Source organism: Eumetopias jubatus, unplaced genomic scaffold, assembly GCF_037043125.1.
Source record: "Eumetopias jubatus isolate StellerSeaLion01/CBP00866 unplaced genomic scaffold, mEumJub1_p1.0 scaffold_7, whole genome shotgun sequence".
NCBI classification, from domain to species: Eukaryota; Metazoa; Chordata; class Mammalia; order Carnivora; family Otariidae; genus Eumetopias; species Eumetopias jubatus.
Window position 1 is genome coordinate 117,718,739 of NW_028274813.1, and position 18,627 is coordinate 117,737,365.

At 61.7% G+C, this 18,627-nt stretch overlaps 1 protein-coding gene across 10 annotated transcripts; it reads left to right on the top strand.

Annotated features, from left to right (window-relative positions):
- Positions 1-698: 698 nt before the first annotated feature.
- Positions 699-18,529, top strand: CIB2 (calcium and integrin binding family member 2). Of its 10 annotated transcripts, XM_088024918.1 has the most exons (7): positions 908-975; positions 2,878-3,095; positions 5,408-5,442; positions 10,285-10,409; positions 13,602-13,713; positions 15,238-15,385; positions 17,203-18,527. In XM_088024918.1, exons 5-7 carry the CDS (start codon positions 13,645-13,647, stop codon positions 17,712-17,714), a joined length of 729 nt encoding a protein of 242 aa, XP_087881044.1. In that variant the 5' UTR covers positions 908-975; positions 2,878-3,095; positions 5,408-5,442; positions 10,285-10,409; positions 13,602-13,644; the 3' UTR covers positions 17,715-18,527. The 10 variants fall into 10 exon arrangements, 9 of the variants coding, with proteins under 9 accessions (XP_027949623.1, XP_027949626.1, XP_027949622.1 ...); XM_028093830.2 differs by lacking the exons at positions 2,878-3,095; positions 10,285-10,409 and having other exon boundaries at positions 726-975; positions 13,602-13,742; positions 17,203-17,398; positions 17,541-17,680; XM_028093828.2 differs by lacking the exons at positions 2,878-3,095; positions 10,285-10,409 and having other exon boundaries at positions 731-975; positions 17,203-17,398; positions 17,541-17,680.
- Positions 18,530-18,627: the final 98 nt, after the last annotated feature.

Below are 18,627 nucleotides of genomic sequence, written 5' to 3' on the forward strand. Positions count from 1 at the left end.
TTTGGCCCCGCCCGGCCAGACGTCCTGGCCTCCGCCGGCTCAAGACCCCGGCCTCGCGGGGCTGGTGGTCCAGGCCCCCCGGCCGGAAGTCTTGGCTCCTCCCGGTCTGAGGTCCTGGCCCCGCTCCGCTGGTGGTCCTGGCCCCGCCCCGCTGGTGGTCCAGGCCCCGCCCATCTGGCGGTCCAGGCCCCGCCCGGCCGGAAGTCTTGGCCCCTCCCGGCCTGAGGTCCAGGCCCCGCCCATCTGGTGGTCCAGGTCCCCCGGCCAGAAGTCTTGGCTCCGCCCGGTCTGAGGTCCTGGCCCCGCCCATCTGGTGGTCCAGGCCCCGCCCGGCCAGAAGTCTTGGCCCCTCCCGGCCTGAGATCCTGACCCCGCCCCGCTGGAGGTCCAGGCCCCGCCCATCTGGTGGTCCAGGTCCCCCGGCCGGAAGTCTTGGCTCCCCCGGCCTGAGGTCCTGGCCCCGCCCATCTGGTGGTCCAGGCCCCGCCCGGCCGGAAGTCTTGGCTCCCCCGGCCTGAGGTCCTGACCCCGCCCCGCTGGAGGTCCAGGCCCCGCCCATCTGGTGGTCCAGGCCCCGCCCGGCCGGAAGTCTTGGCTCCGCCCGGCCTGAGGTCCTGGCCCCGCCCCGCTGGAGGTCCAGGCCCCGCCCGGCCGGAAGTCTTGGCTCCCCCGGCCTGAGGTCCTGGCCCCGCCCATCTGGTGGTCCTGGCGCCATCCGGCCGGAAGTCGCTGTCCCGCCCAGCCGGAGGAGGGAAGAGGCCGGGCACCTCCCGCGGCGGGAAGGGGCGGCCCCTGACGGGGTGGGCACGCCGCACCTCGGGGCGGGGTCGCGCTCCCGCCTCCTGGTGGCCGCGGGGCTGCGGGGCGGGTCCGGGTGGCCGCGAGCTCGGGCTCCGGCGCCCGGGCGACGGCGCGGCGGCCGCCATGGGCAACAAGCAGACCATCTTCACGGAGGAGCAGCTGGACAACTACCAGGTGAGACGGCGCCCGCCCTCCCATGCTTTCCGCGCCGCGTGCCGGCTGCAGACCCTGCCCCTGCCTTCAGCTCGAAGCGTGACCTTGGGCCTCAGTTTCCCCACCCTTGCGTCGAGAGCGCTTTCCAGTGGGGAGATACTCGCCGGCGCGCCGCGCCCGCCCTCAGCCCCCTTGCTCTCGGCCCCAGTCTGGACGCGACCCCCTCCCCAGCCACCTGCCCCAGCGCCCACCTTGGCACGGAGTTGGCGGGTCATTAAACGCCGGCTTGAGGGAGGGTCCCCTATCCCAGGAAGCAGCCCAGGAGAGTGGGGTTCTGTCTGGGTCGGGAGTGAGGTGCATCCCCAAATGCAGTTCTAAGTTGGCGGTGTCTTGTTTACCCGTAGGGGTCTCCCCCTGGCCCCAGCATGGAAATACTTGGGAGCAAGGAGGCGGCCAGAGACCAGTCCACATCTCCTGGTCCCCGAGTCCCCCAGCAGCCACCCCTAAGACCCTTCTAGGACCTCCTGCCTCCAGAGCCACAAAACTGTCCAGACCAGAGGGCCAAAGCCCTCCTGCCAGTGGGTGCAGGGCGCGGGTGCAGGATGAAGCCCCAAGCCCTGGTCCGCGGGGGCCCTGGCCAGCCTCCTAGGCCCCTTCCCTGCCCCGTACACTGTAGCCACCCCCGACTGTCTACAGCAACCGCGACGTTCTTCTGCCTCCAAGGCCCGAGGTGATGCCTGTCACCCCACTCCCCTGGGCGGGGGCCCTGATTGTGCTGTGGTCCCTGTGGAGTGTGCTGTGGGAGCCACGAGGCCGCCTGCTGCCTTCACCAAGTTATTTTGGTAATGGGCTGGACGTGGGAGCCCTCTGATGTGGGCAGAGGTAAAATAAAGGCCCCTTCTCAGAAACCCTGACTGTCATTAATAGTTGTCAGCTCCACGTGAGGCCTTGAGAAAGTGCAGGGAGCCACAGTCATGGGGCACCTGCTGTGGTCCCAGGCTCTGGAACGGGGGCCCTCACAGTGGGGTGGTTTTCAGCCCCATTTCACGGAGGAGTAAACAAAGGCTGAGGCGCCAGTCAGGGCTCAAGCCCAAGGCTCTCTGTGTTTGTTTAGGGGCACGGCCTGTGTGTGCCCTTGGTCTTGGAGGCCGGCCAGCCTTCTGAGAGGCCGCCAGTGTGGCGTGCTCTAGGGGAGGGCCCTAGTGGGCCGGGGAACACCAGGAGGGAAGGGGGCTTTTGCTTTGCAAGGACCAAAGATGGTGCAAAGATGGGCCTGCTCGAGCAGGCCCAGAAGGAGGCATTCCAGGGGCAGGGGACCACGTGGGCACAGGCAAGCAGGTAGACCATGCTCAGAAGTGAAGAGTGGCCCTGTGGGGCTGGCAGCCTGGGTTTCCACTCAGACCAGCCCGGCATTGGGTTACACTTCAGGGCCAAGCCCAGGGTTGGGTTGTGATCCTCCTGCCAGAGCCAAGCAGACTGGGAGAAATGCGAGCTGAAGAGACCTGAGAGCCCCAGTCCCCCTCCCTCTGCTGTCCAGCCAGTCAGGGCCCCAGTTACAGCCACCTACCGCCCCCCCCCCCATCCACAGGAAACCTGAGAGCCCCAGTCCCCCTCCCTCTGCTGTCCAGCCAGCTCCTCCTCGCCAGCCAGGGCCCCGGTTACAGCCTCCTCCCCTTTCCCCCTCCCCCCTCCGCAGGTGCCAGTGGTTCCCAAGTTCAGGTTTCTCTCCAGACTTCTCTGCCTTCCTGACCAATCGATCCACCTCCCAGACCCCTCTGTCTGCAAAGCAGGGCTCCCTGCCTTCCCCAGAACCCACCACTGCTGCTCTGGCCCTGCTCTGCTCGTGCTCAGGCAGCCCACAGTTTCAGCTACGAGCAAGCCCGTAACTCACCTGGGGACTCCCCTCTTCTATCTCCACCTAAGGATCCAAAGCAAGACAAGAATTTGGGAATGTGACTACAAAACACCAGCAGGCTCCTCAGAACCCTGAGAAGCTTTTAAGGTTCCTGCCATATTCATCCCCCATGAGCTACCTTTCTGCAATGAGCTCCAGGCAAATAAGTCAACAGCAGAAAAAGCAAACCGTCAGTTGATGAGCAGGTTCACGGCAGCTTTGTTGGTGCTCAGAGAAGAAACATTAGGTGAGGCAGGGTCAGCGTCTTCACGGACACCTTCTGTGGCCTGTGGGAGGTTTATGTGCAGAGGCCTGGTTCCTCATGCCACCTGCGCATATTGAGCATGCACGGTGTACGAGGTATCACAATACACAACAGCAGCAGGATGTGGTCATGTGTAGTGCCCATGGGTGGACTCTGTTCACAGCCAGCAGACCATGGTCAAGAATTACAGAAGCCTGGCTTGCAGTCAGCCCTTCTGGGCTGTACGTGCAGCTAAGAGCAAGCTACCAGCGTCACTGAGCCTCAGTTTTCCCATCTATAGAATGGGGAGATACTGCCTGCCCCTCCCCTCCATAGGCTAGTGATGAGGACTGAACAAAATTGGATAATCAGAGCCCCCACGGACCAGGCCTGGTCAAGGTGTGGTTCTCAGCCTGGGCTGTACGTCGCAATCATCAGAGTAGCTTTGAAAACTCTGATTCCTGGCTCCAGACTCAGGGATTCTGCTTTAATGGATCTGTTTTGTGCTGGGGCTGGGGCTGCTGGTAGAAGGCACAGGAGGTTTAAACAGCTCCCCAGGTGATTCTGCCCTACAGCCGAGGCCCTCACTTTAGCAAGCATCTGCATCACTGGAGGTGGCAGATCTAAAGACGCAGATTCCTGGCCCCCACCCCCAGAGTTTGTGATGCAGTAGGCCTGGAGTGGAGCCTGAGAATCAGGTGCTGGCCGTCCAGGAACCACGTCTTGAGGACCATTGATGTGGACAGATGTAAGTGGTTTTGATAAGGGACCAGGGTCATGTGAGAAACTTTTGCATCTTTGTTTGTAGGACCCTTGGTCAGGACCCAGATACTTTTTAACCCAGGGCAGAAGAGAGAGGAGAGGAAGCGAGGATAGGCCAGGGGGACAGAGAGCAGAAGCCAGGGCCTCTCCCCATTGGTGGTAATGCTGATACCCCCACCAGGCTGGGTGGGAGACCCTGGCCCTTCTCACTGAGCACCTTCAGGCCATAGAGCCAGCCCTGGGGCCGAGGGAGGTCTGTACCGGGAAGACTCAGCTGGGCTGCCTTTGGGGCCTGCTCCAGGGATCTGGGGACTTGAGGAAATCAGTCCACACAATTGCCACCTGAGTCTTAGGCCTGCAGGGCAGAGCGTTCTCTGTCCATGCTGGGGGGGAGGTGGGGCAGAGGAGCTATGGCCTAAAGCAAAGCCTAGCCCTCCAGGAGAAGCCCCTAGGTTCCTAGAAGGCCAGGGCCATGTGAGGGCTCTTAATCCAACTCCTGGGTAGCAGCATGTGGCTCAGGACAGACTGACTACATGGGCCCGGCTCCCCCTCCTCAGGTCTCCCACAGGTGGGACCCTCCTCAGTGTGCGGTCCAGCTGTAACAAACCATCAGTTGATGAGCCCGTTCACAGCAGCTTTTTGGTGTTCAGAGAGAGGACCTTCTCTCGGTGTGTGGTCCAGCTGCCCCGGTGTGCGGTGGCTTCAGGTCCTGTCCAGGGCAGCAGCCGCGAGTGCTCTTCAGGGCTGACTCTGCTCAGCACACTGCCCCAGGAGGCTCGGGCTCTGCAGAGCCTAAGGTGCCTCCTGCTCTCATGCGGCTGCAGTGGGCAAAGGCAGGGGGGCCAGACAGCAGGGATGAGCACAAAAGCCTTCCGCTGCTGGGATCTTTTCGCCTCCATACTTCCCACCGTGGCCTGGCATTGCAGGCACATCACCAGGCGGGCCATCCAGACAAGGGCAGGACATCTGAGATGAGTTTATGACCGGGCGACCTTAGGCCCTGCATGCTGCCCCCACCCTGAGAAACACCTGCCTGAGGGTCCCTAGCAGCCTCCGCCCTTCCTCTGGCCAGATGCCGCCAGTCACTCCCTGCCCGCCTGCCCCACACTCCCAGCCTCCACGGCCTCCCTGTGTGACCTCATCTGGGCCTGTGGCTTCAGAAGCCAGGTAGATGCAGGTGTTCCCCAGCCTGTGGACCTGGGGCTCTCTGTCTCTGCGCACAGCCACCCACACACACAGCCCCCAGTGCCACCCGGCACGCAGTGTGGATGGCACATCCCTGCAGCCCTTGTCCCGCAGGGCAATCCACAGTGGCATCCACCTCTGACCTCTCCATCTGCCTGTAAATGCCCTCCCCAACCACCATGCACACAGTCCCCAGGCCAGGTCAGAAGCTTCAGGAAGCAGTGGCTCTTGGCCAGGGGCAGGGTGCGGGCGGGGTGATGGGCGGGTGGGGGCAGGATGGGGGGGCAGGAGTGAGTCTTCTGTGAGGCCCTCAGGGATAAAGGAGCCAGGGACTTGTAAGGGACTATGTGTGTGTTTTCCCTTTGCAGGACTGCACCTTCTTCAATAAGAAGGACATCCTCAAGTAAGTGGCTTCTGTTCACCCTTCAGAGCTGGGGTGGGGGCAGGGGCTGGGACCCCCCGCCTGGGCTGGGTGCACCAGCTGGAACTGAGGAAGGGCATCCGCGAGCACAGGCCGCCATGAACTTGAGAGCGTGCCCCCCCCCCACGCCCACATCCCTCTGCCAGGAATTGGGCCTCTCCGTCCTGGGTGCCAGGCGCTGTGGTGGGTGGTTTCAGACACTCATTTAATCCTCACTGTGACCTTGTAACAGGAGAACCCTTTTATCCCCACTTTGCAGGTGGGGCTTAGCTGTTGGCCAGAGTCATGGAAGACCTGGCCTCTGACTACAGGCCCCTTGCTGTCACCGTGTCCTGGGATCTGTCAGGACTAGGGGCTCCCTGTCTGGTAGACTAGCGGTTCTTCAAGGCCCTCTGGCTCCAGCTCCGATGCCCTCCTGCTCCTGGGAGGTCCAGAAGTCAGGGCCATGGCCTGCATGCCCACACCACCCCTGAGCTGCCCACTAGGCACTCTTCCCTTTCCAGGACAACCCCTTTCTCTGGGCTTTGATGGAAGAGATGAAGGGGGGTTGGCAGCTTAGAGCCCCAGGACCAGACAGTGAGCCAGGAAGCCTGGCCCCAGCTTCCAGGTGGTATTAAAAGCTGGCAGGGTCACGGGACTGCTTTCCCTGGAGGTTGACAGGCAGGCTGGGGTAGAGCCTGGAACAGCTTCCCGGGCTCGTGCACTATGCTTTGTCACTGTCCTGACCACTCTGTTCAGACGGGCAGTGTCCTTTCTCCTCTGCCCAGGCTGCTCTTCCAGCCTGTCCACTGGGTAGCCGGGGACACCCACGTCCGCCACCCTGGAGAGGCAGGGTGGGGGCACAGGCCCCAGGCTGTGGCATCCGCAGACCAGGGCTACTCCCACTTGCCGGCTCTGTGGCCTTGGGCAAACTGGGAGCATCGCCGAGCCTCCATCTCTCCTGTAAAGTGGAAACCATGATGTGTGCCTCGCTGCGTGGCTGACGGGCAGGAATACCAGGCCGTGGTGTTTGGAACACGGGATTTGGTCTGTGGCTTAAGTGATGCATGGGGGGGGTCCCCGTCTGGACAGGATGGTGCTCAGAAATGCGACAGTAGCCGTTGCTGGTGGCGTCGCTGTGGCACGTCTCCCCTTTCAGGGCTCTTGGCACGGACCCTCCCGGAAGCCTCGTCGCATCTCTTCTCTGTGTGGGGAGCCCCCACCACCGCAGTGGCCACACCCAGGCCGCTGGGCTTTGGAGGCCTGTGGCCGTTTCTGCTCTGGCAGCAAGAGCTTGTCCCCGCCGCCTGGCAGCCGCTTCTCCACCTCCTCCGCTCACCACATTCCTGCACCCCGTTCACACCCACTGCCACCTGCTCCGTGAGCGCCCTCCAACCCCGCCAGCCCTGCACTCCTGCCGCTGCTCTCCCAGCGTCCTGCAGGCTCAGGTGCTCGGCTCCTTGCAAAGTTGCAGTTTGCCAGGACCCAGGTTCCCTGCACTGTCACTGAGCGCAGTACGTGTTAGCCCCCAGTGAGCGCCGGAAGATCACGTGGCTGAGGACCCATCGAGTTGCCCTGAGAGAACGTTCCCAGCTCGGAGCAGCAGGGCCAAGGACACAGGCCTGCTTCACCCCACCCCTACCTCCAGTTGTCTTCTGGGAGCAGCGAAGCTGCCCGTGGGGACAGGGTGGCACAAAGGCCAGGCCAGGGATTAGACTAAACCTGGTAGGTCTTTGGGGTTGTCCCTTGTCCCTTGGCAGATGGGGGAACCTCCCCACCCACAGCCCTGGTCTGCCCAACTCTGAGCCCTCTGAACCCTTCAGCACCCCAGCCGCTGTAGCTCCACCCAAGCCCAGACCGGGCCTGGGGTGCAAATGGGGAGAGGACCCCCCCACCCCACCCTCCGACAGCTGGATGGCCCTTCCTGATGTGGCTTGCCCTGGTTCATTCAGCTCTGCCACAGTGTTCACACTCACTGGGGGTGTTCGCACTCACGGGGTGTTTGTACTCAGTGTGTGCACTCACTGGGGTGTTTGCACTCAATGGGGTGTTCACATTCACTGGGTGTTCACACTCGCATGTTCGCATTCGCTGGGTGTTTGCACTCACTGGGTGTTCAACTCACTGGGATGTTCGCACTCACTGGGTGTTCTCACTGCGTGTTCACAGTCACTGGTGTGTTCGCACTCACTGGGTGTTCTCACTCGGGTGTTCGCACTCAGTGTTCTCACTCGCTGGGTGTTCACACTGGGGTGTTTGCACTCACTGGGTGTTCACACTCACACACTGGGGTGTTCTCACTGCATGTTCACACTCGGTGTTCGCACTCACTGGGGTGTTCTCACTGCGTGTTCACACTCACTGGGTATTCGCACTCACTGCGTGTTCGCACTCACTGGGGTGTTTGCACTCAATGGATGTTCTCACTATGTTCACACTTGCTGGGTGTTCACACTCACTGGGGTGTTCTCAATGCATGTTCACACCCACTGGGGTGTTCACACTCGCTGGGTGTTCACACTCACTGGGGTGTTCTCACTGCGTGTTCACACTCGCTGGGTATTTGCACTCACTGGATGTTCTCACTGTGTTCACACTCGCTGGGTGTTCACACTCACTGGGGTGTTCTCAATGCATGTTCATACCCACTGGGGTGTTCGCACTCACTGGGTGTTTGCAATCACTGGGTGTTCTCACTGGGTGTTCACACTGCATATTCACACTCGCTGGGGTGTTCTCACTCACTGGGGTGTTCTCACTGCGTGTTCACACTCGCTGGGGTGTTCGCACTCACAGTGCTGCTTCTGCAGCCTGGTCTTGTCAGGAGGAAGATGGCATAGAGTCCCACGGGCGCAGGAGCCCTGGGGTCTGCTCTGGAGCACTGTGGAGATGGCAGTGCTCCCTGGAGTGGTCGCCCCCGCCCCCCCGGGCCCCTGTGGCTGGGAGGGAAGGGCAACTGTGGTGGTCAGCACAACACAGGGCTGCCTGTGGCTTTGTGGCCCACCCACGTGCCTGCAGGAAGTGTGGTGAGACCAGGCAGCACATGGGATCATTGTCTCTGGAGAAACCACGATAGCTCTGTTCCGGTTTTGGCCCCTTCACTTTTGTCCAGCCTTCTCTCTGGGCCCCAGCAAGGGCCAGCGGGATGTACCAGGGCCCAACCACCCTTGCCAGGGGGGCCCTCTCCACTGGTCAAACGTCAGGGCCAGGCAGGGCACCTGAGGCCGGACCCCAGAGAAGGCAAGGAGCAAGGACCAGCTCAGCAGTGCACACAGCAGGTCAGCAGCAAAGTGAGGCCCCAGAGCCAGGGCCCTCCTCCCAAGGGCCTTCCAGTGCCACTCCCCCCGGGCCCACCACACCCGCTGAGCTGCGCCCCGAGTACTGACCAGATGGCAGGGAGGTAACCTGAGGAGCAGTGGTTCTCTGCAGCCTGGGGCCCAGCCCTCTGGCAGCCATGGCTCATAGATAACCTCTGGGCAGGTCCCGCCCCGGCCCGCAACCCTGATGGACCCAGGGCACAGCTCTCCCACCCCCACACTGAGCCTGAGCAGGCAGCGCCGCCCCAGCTCTCTTCCCGCAGGCATGAGGATGCGCTCTGACTGCCCTCTGCCCTGTGAGCCTGTCTCCCCAGTACAGGGCGCCCCGGGGTGCTTGCCTGCACATGACTTTATCGTGCTGTAGCTTCTCTGCCTTGGACAGACTCTGTATGGTCTGCTTTAGTTACTTTAGATGTTTTATGTTCTGTGACACATGATGGCACCGAAAAGTTCGAAAACAGAGCCAGTCAAGAGAAGACAAAACCCGAGCTGTAAGCAGCCCCTCGGAGTCATGACCATGACTCTGTGTATAGAGCCTTGTGCCATCTGTCAGGCCAGTATTGTTCCTTTGTGTGTGTTTATCAAAAATTCGTATCATGTTGCTTTATAATTTGCTTAAAATTGCTCTTCCTTAGGCAAACTGTAATAATAGATGAGAAAAAGGATCTCGCCACGTCCTTAGTTCACGAAGTTGGACACACAGGTGTTCACACCACTGTTAGAGTTAGTGCTGCAGCGAATGGAACCCACAGCTCTGGGACCAGTTCTTTCTTTCTTTTTTTTTTTTTAAGATTTTGTTTATTTGTTTGACAGAGAGAGAGGGAACACACGCAGGGGAGCGGGAGAGGGAGAAGCAGGCTTCCCGCGGAGCAGGGAGCCCAACGCGGGGCTCGATCCCAGGACTCTGGGATCACAACCTGAGCCGAAGGCAGACGCTTAACGACTGAGCCACCCAGGCGCCCCTGGGATCATTTCTTTGGGATGCATTTCCAACAGGTTTCTGGATCAAAGGGATAGACATATTTAAGGCTTTTGATTTTTTTTTTAAGATTTTATTTATTTATTTGAGAGAGAGAGAGAGAATGAGAGATAGCAAGCACGAGAGGGAAGAGGGTCAGAGGGAGAAGCAGACTCCCCGCCGAGCAGGGAGCCCGATGCAGCACTCGATCCCGGGACTCCAGGATCATGACCTGAGCCGAAGGCAGTCGCTTAACCAACTGAGCCACCCAGGCGCCCTAAGGCTTTTGAGTTTTACTGCTGACGCTCCCCTGCCTGCGTCCACACCGCCAGCCACCCCATCACACTGGCTGTTGTATCATTGTCTTCTGTCCCCCGATTGTTCACTGATGGTCCCAGTCGGGCCACACGCGCTGTAAATAATGGAGCCCCCATCGGTGGGTCCTGCGGGAACTGCTCCGGCGGCTTGTTGCCTTGGGCAGATCCAGCTTCTTCTTGCAGTGTTTTAATTTGTACGTTTTGGCAACTACAGGTTGGATTACTGTTTTAATTTAATTATTGTTACGCGCAGGGTAGGCCCAAATGTGGACCGCCAACCAGTGCGCCACTTCCAGAAGAATCCATTCCTCCCGGTGATTTCCAGTGCTCTGTCACGGACCACCCTCCCTTACATGTGCGCCTCGTCTGCGCCCCAAGGTGACCTGCTGTTCCTTCCAACTGTTTCCACAGCCGAGGGGCGGACACTCCAGAGGCTCTTGCCTCAGGGCTGTCCCCACTCTCCTGCCTTTATTCTGCCACACGGACTTCTGAGTCAGGTCGGCAAGTTCTCAAATAAACCTGTTGCAGGTTGTGGTGAGGGTTGTGTTCATTGTGCACAGAGGTGAAGCCACTCCGGGGTTCCAGTCAGGAAAATAAAGGCACTTACCCCACGACCTGAACGTTCCCTATCCGCTTACACGCTTGGAGTTTATTTTATACTTTGTTGTTCTGGGGCATCTTGGTGGCTGATGCTGGTGCGTAGAAAACTGTCTCATGCAGAAGGGCTGCTGAGCCCTTTCTCATTCAGATGGTTTTAAACTGCTGAAGTTTGGTTTTGGCAAACAGTTTGCCCCCTCCTTTCCAACATTTCCCTGCACCGCCCGTTTTCCTCGCTGGCCACGGTGCCCAGTGCTCTCAGGCGTCCTGCGTTTCTGGGGCCCCTGCTGGGTCTGTTTAAGTGTGGTGCTGGCCGTTGGTGTGGGGTACGGCAGCCTTTTGTTTCTGTTCTACTAAGGATTTTAAGCTTTATGACTGATAAAAGTTAATACTTTAAAAATACTTATTTCTGTTAATAAATACTCCAAAAATGCAAGCGGTTGGGCAGTGGGTGAAGGAGGAAGTGGCAGCCAGCCCCTCTCCTCACTCCTGTCTGCCCCCAGCTTGCAGGCGCCATCAGTGTGAGTAGGGCGTGCATACTTTTGGGGGGTTTTTCCTGTGTTCTTACAACCATCCCGTCATAAATGCAGCTACCAAGTTAATAAAAATATTTTTTTTACCTATTGATATGACGTGTAGTCACAAATTTTCGAACATGCGTGTATTCCTGGTGGAAATCCTACGAGGTCTGAATGCACTCACCTTCCGGTGCCGTTGGACCTGATGTTATATAAGATCCCCGATGTGTGTGTGTAGCTGTCGGTCTGGTCTGGGTGCTGCGTTGGGTTCAGCTGGCAGGGTCTTACTCTCTGAAGTAAGCGGGCAGGCTCTTTACTGTCTGCCCCATGGTCTGGAACAGGCCCCGCAGCACAGGGGTCAGCCTGCTCCCAGGACCGATGGCGGAACTGATGGCCTCCGTGAACTCAGCGGGGCGCTGCACTGGGAGGGGGTAGCAGGGGTGCAGCTCCTTGTTTGGAGTTTCTCCCACAGTGATTCAAACTTCCAAATTCTCTTCGAGTTTTCCTAAAAAGAAAAAAACATGGTCATGTCACTTGGTCCTAGAGTCAGGGCAGAAGTTGGCCTCCCCACCCCAGGGACACGCCAGCCTGCCAGCCCTGCACCCCTCTCCCCAGTCCCCCCTGGCGAGGTGCCCCTGACAGGCGGGCAGCTGAGGGCCGGGTCGCTTTCGTAGCACCACCCTCTTGGACCCCCACACGTGAGGACAGTAGGGGGAAGGGAAGTTGACTTGCCCGTGGGTCAGCCCACCACTGAGCGAGGTGCGGGCTCAGCCACCACCTGACTTGACCCCACGGGACCTTGGAGGGGTCGGGCGATGCCCAGGAGCATGCAGCATCAGGTCAGGGGGGGCAGTGTAACAGTTGGAGGTTGAACACACCCGTCAAGTACACAACAGCGGTCGCATAAATTGTGATGTGGAGGCCCGGTTCTGTTCCGTGTTTGGGGACAGTAACGCAGAAAGCAAGAGCAAAGGACACCCTTGACTGCCCCCTGGTGGGGAGTCCTGCTTGGTCCCGTCACGCCGGGCTCTGTTCACCCGCTCCCACCCAGCACACGGGCTTCCACTTGTTTCCCCTCCAGCTCTGTGTTTCTAAGCCACAGAGCTTCCTTGTGATTTCAGGACGTTTACGAGAATTTGTGGCCGGCCGAGCGGGCTCGCGGCACGTTGCTCTGAGCCAGGTGCCCATGGCTGGGAGGAGCCAAATGGTTGGAACCCGGAGGGCCTTGGGTTCGAGTCCCGGCTCCACCACTCACTGGCTGGTGTGCTGGGGCAGGCACTTAACCCTTGGAGCCTCCGTTTCCTGCCCTGAAACAGTGGAGAGGGTGACACCTGCGTCTCAGGGTGGTGTGGGGGTGACACTGAGTCGCCCACATGGGGGACTGACCCAGAGCGGGGCACAGAGTGAGCACTCAGTAGAAGGGGCTGTTGTCACCTGTGTGAGCCAGGCACGTACCTCCACGCTCCGCTGGAGAAGGCTGGGTGGCTGTGCTGACGGGCCTGCCACAGGGTTGGCCACTTGCAAGAAGACCAGGCCTTGGGGGAGCAGGGCAGGTGGGGCCCGGAGCTCTGGGGCCACTTTGATGCCATCCCCGACAGTCCTGGGCCTCACCTGGTGCCTCACCATGGGCCGGGAACCCGCCTCAGCCCCTGCTCCATGCCCCTCCTAAGTTGAACTTGTCTGGGGCTGGGAGTTGGCGCTCTTGTCTGGGCTGTTAGGGGTGTGGTCACAGGGACACGGGCAGAAGAGGCCTGGATTACCGGGACGGCCTCCGCCCGAGCGCTGGGCGCCCAGAGAGGTGGGAGGGGCTGGGGACCTGGCCCAGGGTCCGGGGGCCGTTCACAGGGGCTTCCTGTGGGTGTGAGTGGGGGCGGGGGTGGCTGGTAGCTCTTCCAGAGACCCCACCCTCGGAGCCCGGCTTGGGGACGGGGCGGCAGACAGCCCGGGCTTCGGCAGCCTTAGGACTGGGCAGAGTGGTGAAGAGCTCCTGCTCTGGACTTCAGGCCTTTGCTCCCGCCATGAACCCCGATAGCTGTAGTTGTGTGGTCCTAGACAAATGGCTCTTAACCTCCTCAGGCCTCAGTTTGCTGAGCTGTGAGTGGGGGCCGCCGTGTATCTGCACAGCCGCGGGGAGAATTAAATGAGGTGACATGCCTAGTGCATAGAAGGCCCTTATGGGAGCCCAAAGGGGAACACAAGAGGTCTGGTTGCAGACCCCTGCAGCTGGGGGCCGGCCTGGTGGGGGTGGTGCAAAGGGCCAGGACACGACCTGGTTATTGGCACGGGGGTCTGGGCAGAAGCGGCCTCCCTCACAGGTCCCACACCCTGTGGGCAGAGCAAGGGCCCAGGGTGGGGGGTGCTGTGTAGGGGGCCGGGGTGTAGGTGGGGCAGCATCGGCAGCTGGGGGCTCCGGGGGTGCACCCCTTCCAGCCCTTCCCCTCTGCCTCCCTCGCAGGCTCCACGCACGGTTCTACGAGCTGGCCCCCAACCTCGTCCCCATGGACTACAGGAAGAGTCCTATCGTCCACGTGCCCATGAGCCTCATCATCCAGATGCCGGAGCTCCGGGTACGAGAGAGGCCGCTGCTGCCGGGCAGGTGGGCTGGCGGGCTGGCAGCAGACGCCCCAGACCCGGGTTGAGGCCAGCTCCACCCTCCGAGGCTCACTGAACCTGTCTGTGCCTGCTCGCTCCCCTGCACTCTCTGAACACGTGAGCTGCGCTGTGGGGGCTGCCTGAGGGGCTGTGCTCACCCGTTCGCCCCTTTGTGGAACGGCCAGTTGGCTCTGCGTGGCGGAACTTGTCTGCTTTTTTTTTTTTAAGATTTTATTTATTTACTTGAGAGGGAGAGAGCAAATAGGGGGGAGGAGCAGAGGGAGAGGGCCAAGAAGATGCTGAGCATGGAGCCCGACGTGGGGCTCGATCCCGTGACCCTGAGATCATGACCCGAGCCAAGTCCAAGAGTCCCACACTGAACTGACCGAGCCCCCCAGGCACCCGCTTGTGTCTGCCTTTTCAGATGATTCTAGGTCTCCACCTTGTCTGGCTTTCGCCTCTCACCTCAGGCCATCCCCACCAACCCTTCTCAGACCTGCCGATCTTGTCAGAATGCCACTCAGGGTCAGCAGGTCCCGAGCAGGTCTGGGTGGAGGGGGCCGAGATTGTTTTACAGCTGAAGCTGCTGGACCTCGCAGCACATGTATGTTCGGCAGGAAAGTTTCATTTCATGAGTTCCTTGCCCACAATGCATCCAGTGCCCGCCAGGGCTAAGGGAGACTGGCGTTCAGGGCACAACTGCATCCCGCTGTGGGACTTGGCCAGGAGCCCCTCGCGAAGCCTTGGATGTGTGACTCGGGGTCAGGGCACCACGTGGCATCCTTTCTGACCCACGTCCCGGTTTGACCTCCGTCCCCAGCGACAGTGAGGCCCAGGCTTGGCCCTGGCACGTGCCCGCCAGCCTAGAGAAGGGCCTGAGCCGCAGCCCGGAGGTCGGTGCAGGGGCATGGGGCCCTCTGGCAGTCGCCACATGGGTGGTTTCTGAGCCTCCTTGGCTCAGCACGGAGTGGGGGTGGCCAAGTCCAGTTGGGGTGGGGACTCTAGGAAGAGTGAGCCCCGAGAGGATGGAGTCGGGGGTGCAGCTGCCGGAGCAGGAGGCCCCGAGCGGGTGATGATGGCCTGGGCTCTGACTGGCCCTCGGAGTCTTGCTGCTTGTCCCGGCCCCTTTCTCCAAGCCTTGGGGGCCCCACTTCTGCCTCCCACGACCCTGGCCTGACCCGGCTTAGCCCAGAGCTGCCCATGAGCCCTCTGGGCAGCGGGGTGGTGCCCTGCCTGAGACGGGGCAGTGCCCGTCGTGAGCGCACCTTGGCCCCGCCAGCTCTGCTCGCAACCGAGGAGCCCCGCGCCTGGTCTCATGCCCCCCAGCCGTCCCCTCCCTCTCCCCCTCCCCCCAGCCAGGCAGGCCCAGCTCTCGTTCCCGCTGTGCGGGCGGGCCGTGGGGACTCAGAGGGCCTAGCTCACTCGTCAGCGTCCGAGGCCTCTCTCCCGTGCCTTCGGTCACCCTGCACCCATGCGACCGCTGTGGCTGTTTCCTGCAGGAGAACCCCTTCAAGGAAAGGATCGTGGAGGCTTTTTCTGAGGACGGCGAGGGGAACCTCACCTTCAACGACTTTGTGGACATGTTCTCCGTGCTGTGTGAGTCGGCTCCCCGGGAGCTCAAGGCCAACTATGCCTTCAAGATCTACGGTAGGGGCCTGGAGGGCACCTGCGGGGGGTCCTGGGAGTGGGGCGGGGGGGTCCGTGGACACCCCAGTGGGGGCAGGCATGCCCCGTGGACAGAGCAGCAAGGAGGTGCCAGGCTTCCACGAGGCGAGACACTGGCGCTGTGAGCCCAGGGAGGTCACAGGTCAGGCTGCGAGGAGCCTGCCGAGGAGCTCGGACCAGGCGCCCGGGGCTCTGGGTGGGGCAGGGCAGTTCCGAGTCTGGACGCATGAGCCAGAGGCCGGGGACTGGAGAGGGCACCTGGGCCGGGCAGCGGGCCTCCCAGGGCCACGGTCATGCCGGCCCCAGAGGCGAGAACTTCACGTGGCTGGCCTCCCCTCCCGTGGGGACACTTGAGTTCCAGGGAGGGCTGGGCCGGTGCTAGCAGAAGAGCCACTCAGACCTGCTTGTCCCAGCACCTCTGACCAGCCCGCGGCCCCGGGCCTCTCCGGCTGTTTCATTTTGTAGCGGCTATGCCGCTTTCGGAGGCCTGGTCTGGGCACACGCGGCACTTCCTTGGGTGTGTGCATCAGGGATGGTAGCAGCAGACCCACCCTCCACGAGCTGCACCCCACTGCACCCATCACCCTCTAGCCTCAGACCCCGGCATCGCGCGTGGGGCATCGTGCGTGTGGGGCATTGCGCGTGGGGCAGGCCGTCATCTGCCAGCGAGGGGCACGGGGGCGCCAGGCTCCCTGCTGCCCCAGCTGTGGAACAGTGGGAAAGGCAAACTGGGACGCGGGGTTTGGTGCTGGGGAGAGTCGCGGCCTGACTTGCAGCAAGGGTCACCCCCTTCCTGGGCCTCAGCTCCTCCCCATCAAAGGGGCCCAGGAAGCCAGCCAGCCAGCCAGCACATCTCCGCAAAGCTTCCTGGCGGCCCCTGCGGGGGTGGAGGTCCCAGAGGCATCCGCAGGCCGCTGCCGAGGTGGGCGCTGCAGGTACCTGTCAAGGGGCTGGGCTCTGGGGTCCAGCCCTGACTGGGGCTGTCCCTTCGGGCCACGTGCCTCTGCAGGACCCTGTTTCTTCATCTGTGTATGAACCTGGACCTACTGATCGGCTTGTGCAGGCGGTGCCGTGAGGCAGAGCACGTGCGGTTCGACTGGCCGCCAGGCTCTCCATCACTCCCATGCGTGTCAGGCTGTGGCCAGCCATGGGGGCTCAGCGGCGGGGGGCGGAGGTCTAGAAAGCCCTCTGAAGGTGGTGCTTGATCTGAAACTTGGAGGACAAATGGGAATTTGCTGGCCAGACGGGTGGGAGGGGCGAAGATCTGGGAGCCAAGCTGCAAGCAGTGGGCAGGGTGTCGTGGTCACTGCCGCGAGCCACGTGGCTGTGCTGTGGGCAGTGTAGTGCCTTCTGCCGGGTGGAATCAAACCACGCAGCTGCTCTGTGCACAGAGACCGGCCTGGGCCTCCTTCCGAGGGCTTCCGAGTCTCCTGACCACCACCGTGCCTGGTGGGGGGCCTGTGGGAGGCCGCGTGGTGCAGTTGAGAGAACATGGCCATGGGGGCTGAGTGCTTAGTGGCGAACAGGCCCGGTCAGCGTCCTGGCTCCCCCTCCGGGCAGGCCTCTGACCTTGATTCAGTGGCTTGGCCTCCCGGGCCTCAGTTTCCTCCGCTCCAGAGGGAACACAGGGCCCACCGCGGGGTGTGGCCAGGAGGGCCAGGTTTGGACCTGTGACCATAGCGGGGTCTTACGGGGGTGAGTGTTGGCTTGTCGCATGTGCTGTTCATCCTGGGCCTGGGCACCGGGGGCAGGATGTCGGGGGGAGCCGCGGCCTGAGCACGCCGTGTCTCTGCTCGCAGACTTCAACACAGACAACTTCATCTGTAAGGAGGACCTGGAGCGCACGCTGGCACGGCTCACCAAGTCGGAGCTGGACGAAGATGAGGTGGTGCTCGTGTGTGAAAAGGTCATCGAGGAGGCCGACCTGGACGGCGACGGCAAACTGGGCTTCGCAGACTTTGAGGACATGATTGCCAAGGCCCCCGACTTCCTCAGGTGCGGCCCCACGGCTGGGCCCACCGCCCGCCCTCCCGCAGCAAAAGGAGGGCAGCTGTGTCCTCCGCATCCTCGTAGGGGACTGCGCCCTGGGCCAGCGGCCAGTGGGCTTTCTGCTGAGGGACCCTTCCTCTCTTTCCAGCACCTTCCACATCCGGATCTGAGGACACTGCCGAGGGCACAGGGGCCCCAAGGCCAACCACCTGGGTCTGCTGTCTGCATGAGTGTGACCTCCGAGCTGTCCATAAAAGAGGCTGCGGCCTCTGGGGTTAGACCCACCAACATTTTCTTGGCCCTTTCAGCAAAAAATCCTTAACCAGGGAAGGCGGGTGTGGGGAGCAGGGCCCTTCCCAGGCCCCGCCACACGCCCTCCGTCTGTGCCCCCGAGCCCCCCAGACCGCGGTCCTCTCCCTTTCAGAAATTGCCCCGCTGGGAGGGGGAGGCAGAGACCTCACGGGGCAGGGGATACGGACGTGTCCCAAGTGCTGGGCCGGCGTCCTGACGGCCCAGGGCAAAGCGAAAAGGGAAGGAGGACAAGGTGTCACGAGCTATGCAGTCTTTCTCCAAAACCCATAGCTGGGCTGCCCCCCAGCCCCGCCTGGTCCCCTTCTCCCCCGACTCCCCCAATGTGAAGCTGTGTGGACAGTGGGCCAAGGGCTCTGTCCCTGTCCCTGGCTCTGAGGCCTGGGCACCCCCCCTGCCCCCCCCCAAGATGTGGAATTCTCACTGGTGCGTGCTGTCCACACATTTGTGAATTCCCGGTAGTAAAGCACTTTGACGTCCCCGTGCCCTGTCTGCCGACATTAGGACGTGCTCCGTGGTCCCTTGTTCTTGCTCCTCGAAACCCCACCACTAGTGGGTCACCTCTGGGTCTCCTCTGGGTCAAGTGTCGCCTTCCTGTTTTGGGCACTAACGTTTATTTCAATGCTTGTGCTTTGGAGAGGGAGACACATTGGCACCCCGAACCTCCAGGTGAGCCCCAGAGGGGACATTAGGTGAGAGCCGTGCCCGTTTCCCTCGTGACAGTAGTGATCGTGGTGAGAATCTACGGAGCACGAAGCACGAGTCAGACATGGGGCTATCTGCCCTGCTCTGTCCTACGAGGGCCCCTGGGAGGCAGGCGCTCTCCCCCGCCCTTCAGGGGGGAGGCTGCTGGGGGAGACGCCCCCACGGGGGTGAGCCGGGCCAGGGGACACGGGCGGGAGGGGCCGTGGTGCGCTCTGGGGACG

Coding starts and splice junctions, on each gene's coding strand:
- CIB2 (XM_028093821.2), top strand. CDS start 925: ATGGGCAACAAGCAGACCATCTTCACGGAGGAGCAGCTGGACAACTAC. Junction 976..5,407: donor AGCAGCTGGACAACTACCAG/GTGAGACGGCGC, acceptor TTCCCTTTGCAG/GACTGCACCTTCTTCAATAA. Junction 5,443..13,601: donor AATAAGAAGGACATCCTCAA/GTAAGTGGCTTC, acceptor CCTCCCTCGCAG/GCTCCACGCACGGTTCTACG.